General features: G+C 42.6%; 1 protein-coding gene across 1 annotated transcript; it reads left to right on the top strand.

The window, feature by feature from the left end:
- Positions 1 to 6,608: 6,608 nt before the first annotated feature.
- On the top strand, positions 6,609 to 12,281 carry acte1 (actin, epsilon 1). The gene is made up of 9 exons (XM_028984982.1): positions 6,609 to 6,755; positions 6,894 to 7,031; positions 7,316 to 7,444; positions 7,591 to 7,701; positions 7,855 to 7,939; positions 8,602 to 8,763; positions 9,581 to 9,772; positions 11,546 to 11,727; positions 12,021 to 12,281. Exons 2-9 carry the CDS (start codon positions 6,903 to 6,905, stop codon positions 12,162 to 12,164), a joined length of 1,134 nt encoding a protein of 377 aa, XP_028840815.1. The 5' UTR covers positions 6,609 to 6,755; positions 6,894 to 6,902; the 3' UTR covers positions 12,165 to 12,281.
- Positions 12,282 to 12,340: the final 59 nt, after the last annotated feature.

Consider the following 12,340-nt stretch of genomic DNA (forward strand, 5'->3'; position numbering starts at 1 on the left):
TAACATACGTTTCTCTGGTCGGAAGTGGGTTGTGCCCACAACTGGATTTAACCCTTTAATGGTTTTCAAAACCAGACTCAGTGGTCTGGGTTCATTTTCTGTGCAGAACATACAGTACAGGCCAAAGGTTTGGACACAGCTTCTCATTAAATAATTTTTCTTTACTTTCATGGCCATTTACATTTGTAGATTCTCACTGAAAGTATCAAAACTAGGAATGGACACATGTGGAGTTATGTACTTATGTAAGATGAAATTTTGGAAATCAGCTGTTTGTGGCTTGAGGAGGTTGAGATTGAAGTCTCCCAGTAGCACAAGGGGCAGTTCCTCGTCCATAATGGTGGAGAGAGTTGTGTCTAGTTCCTCTACAAAGTTCCCCAGCGGATCTGGAGTATGATATACAGTAATCAGAGTACAGAGTAGTTTTGCAGAAACTAGAATATAAAACATGTTTTCAGTTATTTCACCTTTTTTTGTTAAGTACATAACTCCACATGTGTTCATTCATAGTTTTGATGCCTTCAGTGAGAATCTACCAACGTAAATGTTCATGAAAATAAAGAAAACACATTGAATGAGAAGGTGTGTCCAAACTTTTGGTCTATACCGAACCACTGGACCTCGGGCTAATAAAAGTGTGGAAATTGTAGGTCCTGTGTACCTTCACTCTGTCTTCCTCCAATCTGAGCCTGCTGTAAGTGTGTGTGAGCTTTATGTTTCTGGCCCACGAGGTGTGCAACATTGTTCCAAAATTCAAACGGCAAGTTTGTCTGCTCTTAAACTCCTGCACATTTCAAAGATTGAACCAAGAAGATTGACCAATCTTCTTTTTCTCATACTCAAATTGGGAAACACAATAAATACATTTCTTAAAAAAATTGTCACACAGTCACCTTGAAGAAGAGAATGGGATCGAGCAATAGCTAGAATATCTCAGTTTACAACGGCATTTGGATAGCACTGAACACATAGTAGAACACGGAAAAGCTCTCTTTCTCAATGAAATTGGAAAGGTGAGACCTCAATCCTAAGGCCAAAGCCAACATCTTCCAACAGCCCAGCCTCTGCAACCATTACGAAGATTGATGAGCACAATGCTGATGCTCCATCCAGCTGACCTACAGAACCACCATGTGTTGGTGGTTCTGTACCCCTCCCAGTCTACTTGTGTTGTGTAAAATAATCAGAATGCATTACATTTCTAATAAAGTTCAAATAAAACAATAGTTACAAAAAACCTTTATTACATTTTATTAAAAAACAAATACGCAATAAGTTGCGCTATATTCATAAATGTGATCTAACAAAGGTAAAGGGAAATATTAACCAAATATCATGTTCATATTGCATGTAATTGGGATGAAGTAAATCTCTTTTAAATAGTTTGATTGTGTTGAAATAAAAACCCAAATTTGTAGCGGGTCAGCCGGAGCTACAAACACTGGTGGAGGGCGAGAAACAATAGACTCAGAGGAGTGCAGAAAAAATTAATACAGTTTATGTTTTGGGAACAACAAAACCAAACAAGCACTTTGCTCTGAAGTTCATCACAGTTCATTGGAGCCTAGCCAGGCACCTGACCTTCCAGGGTTATGCTCGATTCTGTATGGCACAGTGGGACAAACAGTTCACACAGAACACAGACACGTGTGACATGGGGACCCCTCCGGAAATCACATTGGAGAACAGCTCTGTAGATCTTCGGATCACAGGGGCCACCACTGCCCTTTCCTAGCAGTTAAAGAAGCAGCCCCATAATCAGAAGGTTGTCAGTTCGAATCCCGAACGCCAAGGTGCCACTGAGGTGCCACTGAGCCAAGCACTGTCCCCACACACTGCTCCCCGGGCGCCTGTCATGGCTGCCCACTGTTCACTAAGGGTGATGGTTAAATGCAGAGGACACATTTCGTTGTGTAACTGTGTGCTGTGCTGTGTATAACAATGACAATCACTTCACTTTCTAAGTAGGAGTGCAGAAAGCACACAAGGGATCACACAGCAGAGCAGCCAATGAGTTGCACTCAATATGAGAACCATTCAGTGGAATCAGAGACCATACAGCAGCCTGAACAGCAGAGTTCAACTGAACAATCCAACGGAGGTTACACCACATCCACAGATGCTGCTCTACCAGAAAAACACCATACAGCAGCAAAAGAAGAGGCTGCAGACACTGGCCATATTCCCAGAGGAAGCCAAACAGCAGTACAAGCAGCAACTGCGCACACTAGCCATGCCGGCATAATACTGAAGGTGCTGATAACGGTCACACCACAACTACTGCAGAGGGAGCAGCAGTCACACACACGCCTGTCAAAGGTCGAGTGAATACGCCAACAAAGATCATACTATAATAACCACTGCTGATACAACGCAATTCCGTCTTCAAGTTCTGTCTTCAAGTTCTGTTTTCCAAAACAGGACATGACCGAAGTGACTCAACACAATGCTGCCATCAGTTGTGTTAAATTAATTAAACAGACCAGAATGTGATAGACTGAACTAATACTGTTACTGAGTAAAAAATGAAAATAAATATATAAATCCGTCTGAACGCGCGGCATATTTCTCAGACCGCGGACCGCAGCACCTCACTATGACACAACCCTTGGGGCCGAAAGCCGGTTTCACCAGTCAATCAAAATAATGAAAAGACCTACAACAGCCAATCAGAAAACAGCAGTACTGTATCTGGGCAGAACGCAACACAACAACCAATGAAAAGGTGTCTGGGAATTCTTTATTCTGTTATTATGCTACTTGTGATTAAATCTAACCCCAACAATAATGCTCCTCGCATCACTTCAAGCAAAGATTATTCCAAAATTTAGTAAATGCATTTTCAACACATTTCAACCTCATAATGACAACGTGAAAAAAACGTTTTTGGCAAATTTGTTAAAAATAAAAAAACGTACACGTACATCACATGTATTCACAGCCTTTGCTCAATACTTTGCTGATATACCTTTGGCAACAATCAGCCACTCCTTTGATATCTTGGCTGTGTGTTTAGGGTCGTTGTCCTGCTGAAAGATGAATCGTCAAAGGCGCTCTGTAGCAGGTTTTCATCCAGGATGCCTCTGTACATTGCTGCAGTCATCTTTCCCTCTATCTTGACTAGTCTCCCAGTTCCTGCAGCTGAAAAACATCCCCGCAGTATGATGCTGCCACCACCATACCTCACTGTAGGGATGGGACTGGCCTGGTGATGAGCGGTGCCAGGTTACCTCCAAATGTGAGGCTTTGTCAGTCAGAAAAATGCTTGCTACAGACGTGATACAAGGATAGACAAAATAGTTCATGTCTTTTCCGCACCTGACCTTTCCGGTTTGACGGGGTGTGATGGTCCCTAGCATCCTGTGGAGCAATGGTAGCTGTAACAGGACCTCCCTCTCTAGGCCCGGCACCAGACAGGCCAAGTGCAGATGGGTTGGTGTCGTGGAACTCTTGTAGCCGTGTGGGGTCCAGGACGTCCCTTTGGAGAACCTAGGACTGTTCTTTGGGGCTGTACCCTTCCCAGTCTACCAGGTACCCAAAACCTTGTCTAGGAGATGGTGGACGTTGAAAGTCAGTGTGCTGTGGCTTGGTGAGGATGTAGGAGGCCTTGAGAGTGCTGTGTTTTGGCCTTTTGTGCGGCGCAAACCAGGCAGGCTGCACATAGTTGCTGAAGAGGCCCAGCCACCAGACGCATTGGATGAGTTCTTGGGTCTTCTGGCGGCTGTGATGTCCTGCAAGGGAGAACCACCCCCATCCCCCTGTCAACCTCGTCGACAAATGGTAGGTTTAGATACAACTGGATGGAAGCTGTGGTAAAATGGCATTTGAGGTCCCCGAAAGCTCGCTGAGCCAAGGGCATCCAGAGCAGATGAGTCGGCGTTCCCCAGAGCAGGGACGTTAAAGGCTGGGCCACCTCCCAGGATTTCTGTCTGGGTTGAACGTGCAGCAGAACAGATGCCGTTTGAAGCAGTACCTGCTCTGATCCCAGGGGTGGTCCATCTAGGCCCATGACAACTCTTGGGGGATCGCAGGGACTGGTAGGCAGCTTGAGACGAGTTGCTAGATCAACATTTCATGGACGGACTGGAATCTACCAGCGCACACACTAGGTATTGAATCGATATAGTCCAGCTCACAGAGAACAGAATTGTGTAGTGAGTGGTAGAGCGGGATATTCAGGGCTCACCTGAGGGCTCTGCAACCTTGGCCAGTGGTGGAGTTTTCCGACTGAGCTCTGAGGCTTTGGTTTGGACAGTTTGTGCTGTAGTGATTGTGACCCCCGCAGTAATAACAGAGGTGCTGTTCTTCCCATCTTTGTCATTCCTGGAGAGGTAGAGGACCACGGGCACCTGAGCTGCATTGATGAAGGTTCTGGTGCTTAAGTTTGTTAGGAGCATGCTGTCAATGGGTGCTGACATCGCTCCTGGTACCGTTCAGTCTGTCGGCGTTCGAGGGTCGCGGTGAGAGTGATCACACTGTTCAAAATAGGTTCCCATTCTCGTTTCAGCATCCTTTGTGAAGACATTGGTAAAACACGACAGGAAGTACTGCATCAGTCAACTGATCTGATTCTGATTCCCTTGTCTGAGGACATGAGTTCGATAAGCATGGTGGTCCGGTCTAGTGTACTGGTACAGAAAGTAGGTGGGCTGTAATTGAAGTCTTTGGACCTGGGTCAATTCGGGGACGAATACGTCATCAGAGAAAGAGCGTAAGGTGGAAAATTATAATTATAATTGTTTTGCATAAGCAAGAGCAGTTTGTCTACAGAATGTATCTCATTAGTTTAAACAAAAGAACACATTTCTCTCAATTTTATCGTGTAACTTTCTGTACTCATAAAAGTGCTTGTGCAGAAGTAGTCCTCAAGCAATCCTTTCTGCTCACTTTTATCAGCAGAGAAAGTTATGCATTCACATGCAGCCATAGTAGGCAATTCCTCGCTGTGGAACAGTAATAACGGTAATGCTGGCACCATGTTTTGTGAGGAACCCTGGCACTGAACACGGTCGACATGCTTTTGACATGCTTTTGATTGGATCCCTCGTTAAAGCCTCTGCACTAATCTAGCAGACACTAATTGACTGGTCAAGAGTATTGTTTTTATCGATAATGTTGCTATGGATGTTCAGTAATGCTTAAATACGTTGACAAGCAGTAACAGCGTAAACAGATAGTATCATGAAGTAAATTAATGAAATGCAATTTAAATAACTAAATGTAAATATTAAAATCATCTGACACGATTTCTGTTAAATCTAAACACTCGATATGGGACATGTAGTTGTCCCAGAGACAGGACATGCAGTTTATGCTGTCAGTTATGTTGCTTGGCACAATTTGACATTTTTTGGTAGACATGAACAAATAATACACACAAATCAACTGGCAACATACTGGCAGAATATTTGATAGTTTTCATTGTTCTACATTTTCAATTAAAAATGAGCTAGATGAATATATTTGGGAACCAGTAATCAAATTTTAGATCTCTTGTACAAGTATGGGGACCAATGCAGGAAAACTGGCGTTATGGGAATGTCAGGATTCTGGAAGCAGCATTTAGATCCAATTTATCTTGTATATTCAGCAGCCAAAATTAAATCAGAGCTGCAGCGACATCCACTGGAAATTATCCAGTGCTAGTTGGGTGATCTTTACCTAAATTGATCATTTTATTGTTATGATTGCAGCAAAGTGGTGGTACAATCCAAAATCTGTTAGAGCATGTGGAGAACATGTGTTTTGTCTTTAGAGTCTACTTCAGGGCTTGTGATAGAACAGAAGGACAAGCATGAACTGAGCATTGCCTTTGGCCTTTAATGGTTTACTGTCATTACTGGCAAAGTGATGGACTGGCACAATGTAACATCTCAGAATGAGAAAGAGAGAAAACTCCTTTTATAAAGAGAGAAAACCTACCACTTCTTTGTGCACTTAAATTGTTCAACAGTGACGCAGATAAGCCTGTCTGAATAATATAAGCAGCTTTAAAGAGGAGATTAAGTCACTTAATTTTGGCTGCAAGTAGATACAGTCTCTCAGCTCAGTTTTACACAAATTCATTTATTTGTCATGTGCTGAACATCATCACAAGGTGCCAATCACCTTGAGGCCAAATGCTAAACTGTCATATAGGAGTCAATCCTATGTTTAGTTGAGTACTCGCCGTTTGTCTGTAATAACCTGAGGGGAGCCATCAGATGGAAACAGGATATTGATATGTCTGATATTTGCATGCCTTGGTTGGACACACTTGGCACAACTGCAACCAATGACTTGGGATTTCCTTTGATGGCTATTCTATGTCCCCATCGTCCATAACTGTCAGCATGAATGACATGCAAGCATTCACAACTTCAGCTTCAATCACAAAGCCTTATTTATAGTAGATGCTCAGCATACCATTCTCACAGTGTGAACTGAGGGCGGCATCTACCTTTCTTTCCATAATAGCCACTGCTGGCTGTTGCCCACGGCTCAGCATTAAACTGTCTTCTGCTATTAAATGTCAACTGTCCATGAGCACTCATTGCAGTGGGATGGCGTCCAGTTCCTTTTTCTGTAGCCAGGGATGGCCTACCTTCCAGCAACATGTCAGTGTTGCAATGTCTCCAAAAAAGGCATGAGGTTCTGAAGGCATTTTGGCTCAGTCCATTTGATGGCTCATTCAAATAGACAGAGCAGGAGAGCACCTGGTTTATTGTCTCCATAGACAGTACTAGTCTCAATTGTAGACCAGCTTCTGCTTCTGGGTGAGTCTGAAAACCTTTTGGTTGTTTCTGTATTTAAGTGTAGCCTTTGAGTTTTACTTGCGGCATCAAGATGACGCTTTTTCTTAACTTTTCTATTTCCAATTATAGATTTTGCATAAAATTAAGTGTTTTTTACAGGCCTGTAAGATGTGTGACGAGGAAGAAACAACAGCTTTAGTGTGTGATAATGGCTCAGGGCTGGTAAAGGCAGGCTTTGCAGGTGATGATGCCCCGAGAGCGGTATTCCCCTCCATTGTGGGTCGCCCTCGTCACCAGGTGAGGTTAACACCAATTCAAAATGTTCCTGGTCCTTTTACCCATTTGCTTATTGTGTATTGGTTGTACAGTGCTGTGTATCACGTCGCCTTCTGTTGAGGTTGAAATAATTTTTTATTATCATTTCAATTGATGGATATTCAAAGCACATATGTACTGTATGTTGCTATGGGTAAGATCATTTGCCAAATGCTGTAAATGTAAATGAAAGTAACTGAGTCTGAGGGGTACATTGTGGAGATTACAATGTGTGTGTGTGTGTGTGTGTGTGTGTGTGCTCACAGGGGGTGATGGTAGGTATGGGTCAGAAGGACAGTTATGTTGGAGATGAGGCACAGAGCAAAAGAGGAATTCTCACACTTAAGTATCCCATTGAGCACGGCATCATCACCAACTGGGATGACATGGAGAAGGTAGGCCCTCCATGTTTGTAGATGAACGAGCCTCCATAGACCCTACTGCTGTGTGTGTTTTTGGGTGGAATCTCCCTTTCATTCCAACATTCAGTATTTAAAACAACATATACCATTGTGCTTACATTTTGTTCTTCCTTTTCCAGATCTGGCATCACACATTCTATAATGAGCTGCGTGTAGCCCCTGAGGAGCACCCGGTTCTCCTTACCGAGGCTCCACTCAATCCCAAAGCCAACAGGGAGAAGATGACCCAGGTCTGGCCTCTTCTGGATGCTTGTTTTGGTTAAATAAAAAAAATCAGGGTATATGTATATGATGTTTGGTGTCTGTGTAATGTCTTTTCTTAAATGTAAACACCATAATAGTGTATAATCTCTGCACAATAATGGTACCTTAATGCCCTACAGATCATGTTTGAGACCTTCAATGTGCCAGCCATGTACGTGGCCATCCAAGCTGTGCTCTCTCTCTATGCATCTGGTCGTACCACCGGTATGGGCCATACCTCTTATTATATATTGAAATGATTAAGATAGTCTTGATAATTTGAGAAGCACATTTATCGGTGTAAAACTTTCATACATATATTCTTCTAGACTGCAATAAACCAAATTTTAAAGTATAAGTCCCCTCCCCCCATCATTCCTGGGAAAAATTCATGTGGCAAATTGAAATTTTCAAGTTTAAGCCATACATGAACCCTTAAAGATCCAGTTTGTATGTGTGCTGGATCAGACATTTTCTGTTGGAAACAAACCTGTCTTCTCCAAAGGATTGTATAAAATATAATTGAGGATCCACCAAAGATGTGTCTTTAAACTAACAGCTTCTGAACTGCTCTGAACTGTGTTACTTGCCCATGACCATACATTGTGATGGGGTTTTGAAGTCTGTATGTTCAAACATATGGTTGTTGCTTTGGCCATGAAACACTGTTACCACAGAAATGAAGCAGAATCCTGGGGGCGGCTGCATTAGGGTTCCTGGGTTTACAACAATTTTGGTGACAATTTACAGTATAATTGGAATAATTCTGCTATCAGTCTGACTTTAGATGGTAGTTGAGTGCATTGGCTGGAAAACTGAATATTGAGCTCCTGCATGCATGTCTCTATTTTTTTTAAATGATCATGCTCATTTTTTGTTTCATACAGGCATTGTGCTAGATGCTGGTGATGGTGTGACACACAATGTGCCTGTGTATGAGGGATATGCTCTCCCCCATGCCATAATGAGGCTGGACCTGGCTGGGAGGGATCTAACAGACTATCTCATGAAGATCTTAACCGAGAGAGGATACAGCTTTGTCACCACTGGTAACAGAAGCCTTCATTCCACAAATTGTCACGTGAATTCTTTATAAAGATATTTCTAGATATTTTTGTCATGGTGAAATTTCATTTGGATTGATCTCATGCATTTTGTTCTTTTAGGAGTTTTTTTTATTTAAATGAGACACGGCAGGGTTAATTGTTGTCACGTCCTTTTTTAAATTGAAAGAATGCCTTAATTCAGAAATTACATAAGTATACGGTTCAATGTTTGATGGAACATTGGTGCTCCTGCATTTCATCTTCACCTGGTGAACACAGCACACAGAGCCCTGCCATGTAAAGCTGACATGCCATTTCGATTTGTTTATTACCTGTTAAACACAAGACACGCCCTAAAAAATTTGGAGCCTTATCATTATTATCATTATTATTATTACTACTACTACTTAATATGTTTTGCTAAGCTGGTAAATTTACGTTGCCATTTTCTTTCCATATTAACATTCATTAATACTACTTAATTTAAATTTTACACTTTATCTTCCTCCGTTTGTGGTGCCCACGAATGGATAGTGCCTTTATTTGCAATTTTTTTGCATTTGCCTTCATTGCCTATGTCACAAGTGCCCCCCTATGCAGAGCCTGGATGACCTTTTTGCATTTTTCGCTAGGGTGAAATTTTGGAATAAAGCCCCAAATCTACCAAATGTTATAAAAGCTCTTCATGTTTTACACCTTAAGTTATCTATGTCAGGAACAAAATTCAAAAAAAATTCTCAATTAATGTTTCTAATTGACTCTTGTGAGCATCTTATGACATGAGACAGCAATTGCTTGTGTTTCTTCCTTCTTCTGACAGCTGAAAGAGAGATTGTTCGAGACATTAAAGAAAAACTGTGTTATGTGGCTCTGGACTTTGAGAATGAGATGGCTACTGCTGCCTCCTCATCCTCACTGGAGAAATCCTATGAGTTGCCTGATGGCCAGGTCATCACCATTGGAAATGAGAGATTCCGATGCCCAGAGACTCTCTTCCAACCCTCATTCATTGGTCAGTTATGGACTCTTCATACAAAGATATTTTACTGTTGTTTCAGGGAGCTTTCAAGTAATCTGTTGCATGAAAATAATCTCACTGCAAATAACTGAACTGTAATTTAATGACATAAAAGGGTTTTGTATGGATAATGAACACATTCCCCCTATGGCTATTGCATGGGAAAATGTGACAGGATGAATGATCACCTTTTCGTAGGAACTCATTTGGAGTCATTCTTAAATGTAACCAGAGGGTGTGGGTCTATTTATGGTTGGAAGAGGTTCTTAGTTATCAGGAACTACATTAGTCTCCACACTAGTTTTCTCCTAAAGCTGTCCCCCCTCCTAGACTGAGGTGAACTTTAATAGCGAATGATGTATGTGGCATAAGAACCTTCCCTCATCAACAGTTACTGTCTGTAGGAGATAAAGATGTGGATGTCCCACAATTTTCTTCAGCTGAACAGCTCTAAGACCAAAGCAGCCCTAATATTTAGTCATAACCAGTTTTGCTTTCTGGGATCATAATATTCTTTCTCCTCATCAGTCCCTGGCCTTGGTAATTTGATCCTTAACTACAATGGTGTGCATGGTCCATGATGAGGCTGAAGTGCTGGCCAGTGAGGTAGTAGAGTTTGTGGCTTAGTTACAGCAGATGTTTCTCTCCCTTCCAACCTTCTTCAGAGTTTTGGCCAGGACCAGATGACTCTTCTTTGAGCTAGTGGTCAGTTCAAGATGTTTCTCAGCCTACGCAGGTGCTCAGGCTAGCCCCCTGAGCAGATGACTACATCATCTACTTTAGGTAGGCTACAGCTCAGAAGAAGAAGAATAAAAGCCTTCTGAACTCTGGGTTAGCATGCGTTCATCAGACGGGAACGCTCTGGGTTGGGTTGGTTGGTTGGTTGGTTGGTTGTTGGGTTGGCCCTTGCACCAATGGCATTACCTTTTAGTTCCGCCAGCTCCTTGATGTTCCCAATGGTTGTTTGGAAGGGGGCCCTGGCAACATTTCAGGAGTCATCGCTGGCGATGTCAGGTGTGTGGTCCGGGCCCAACTGTTGGGGTGTGTACAACCCTGAACTGAACTGAAACACACATCACACCGCTGTCTTCATAATCGCCGGTCTTGGTGCCTCGTGCATGTCGTGACAATATTAAACACAGTTGGAAGATCTCCTTTCTTCACCTCAGAAATCTTGCCAAGCTATAACAGGCTCCTACAGAAAAGCTTGTCCAGACCTTCGTCTCTTCCCATATAAACTACTGCCAAACATCAGGATAACCAGTAAGAATTTTGAGAGGCTGCAATATATCCAGAACTCTGAGGCTAGAATCATGCTCTATGTGTCATTCCTTCAGCCCATTAGGGGATCAACTAGTCTGGTCCGCACAATTGATGCCACCAGCACTGGCACCAAGAAATACACTGTCTCATGCATGGTAGGATCCTAATGAGAGTTTGGAAATATCTGTACATTCTTCACAATCAAACCGCCTGCACTCTCTCCAGGACAGCTGTTCCTTTAATGTGATCGGGAATGGGGCAATTCACCGTGGACAGAAATTGTTGATGACCTGCAGGGTCAATGATTGACAACTTGATTTTAGACTCAAGTGCAATGGGGTCATAATTACATATTTGCGCCGTCATGTTGTGCCGACTTCATGCCAACTATTACAACTATTGTGCAGCCTTGAAAAACATGTTTTAGGCTGTAGGATTGCTGCTATAAACTGAAATGCTTTCTGCGCTGCAGAAAATTGTCATCATTCACATTATCTTCAATAGGTATGGAGTCTGCTGGAATTCACGAGACAACATATAATGGCATCATGAAGTGTGACATTGACATCCGCAAAGACCTCTACGCCAACAATGTACTCTCAGGTGGCACCACCATGTACCCGGGTATTGGTGACCGTATGCAGAAAGAGATCACTGCCTTGGCTCCCAGCACCATGAAGATCAAGGTATGACACTTGATCTTGACCGTCCCCACACTCTGCTCCCCGGGCGCCTGTCATGGCTACCCACTGCTCGCCAAGGGTGATGGTTAAAAGCAGAGGACACATTTCGTTGTGTGCGGTTCTGTGTTTCACAATGACAATCACTACACTTTCATATAGGCATTCTTTAGTTATTATTATCTATTTGCCCGACACTTGAAAATTGAATTCAATAGAATACATCTGTCTTTCCTTTACACAACGCAGACGTTTTTGTTGTTTTTAATCAGAATTTCTGATTGCTTTGTTCTCTGCAGATGATTGCACCCCCAGAACGTAAGTACTCTGTGTGGATTGGTGGATCCATCCTGGCCTCCCTCTCTACCTTCCAACAGATGTGGATCACCAAAGAGGAGTATGAGGAAGCCGGGCCCTCCATTGTCCACCGGAAGTGCTTTTAAAGGACCTAACCTCTCATCTATTTGCTCAGTCGCAACCTGTGCTTTTCTTATTTTTTGTTCGTTACATCAATAGAACACACAGCATATGGTAAATAAAAAGATGGTTTTGCTACCTAAAAAAGATGTCCTGTACACAGTACTTAGTTACTGACCAAAAAAAAACTGTTCCAGTTAAA

The sequence above is a fragment of the Denticeps clupeoides genome, chromosome 7 (genome assembly GCF_900700375.1).
Source record: "Denticeps clupeoides chromosome 7, fDenClu1.1, whole genome shotgun sequence".
Taxonomy (NCBI): domain Eukaryota; kingdom Metazoa; phylum Chordata; class Actinopteri; order Clupeiformes; family Denticipitidae; genus Denticeps; species Denticeps clupeoides.

Bases quoted from the DNA above. Each gene is read 5' to 3' on its own strand.
- acte1 (XM_028984982.1), top strand. From the start codon at position 6,903: ATGTGTGACGAGGAAGAAACAACAGCTTTAGTGTGTGATAATGGCTCA. The intron at 7,940-8,601 runs GTATGGGCCATA...TGTTTCATACAG, and splicing joins TGCATCTGGTCGTACCACCG to GCATTGTGCTAGATGCTGGT. The intron at 8,764-9,580 runs GTAACAGAAGCC...TTCTTCTGACAG, and splicing joins ATACAGCTTTGTCACCACTG to CTGAAAGAGAGATTGTTCGA.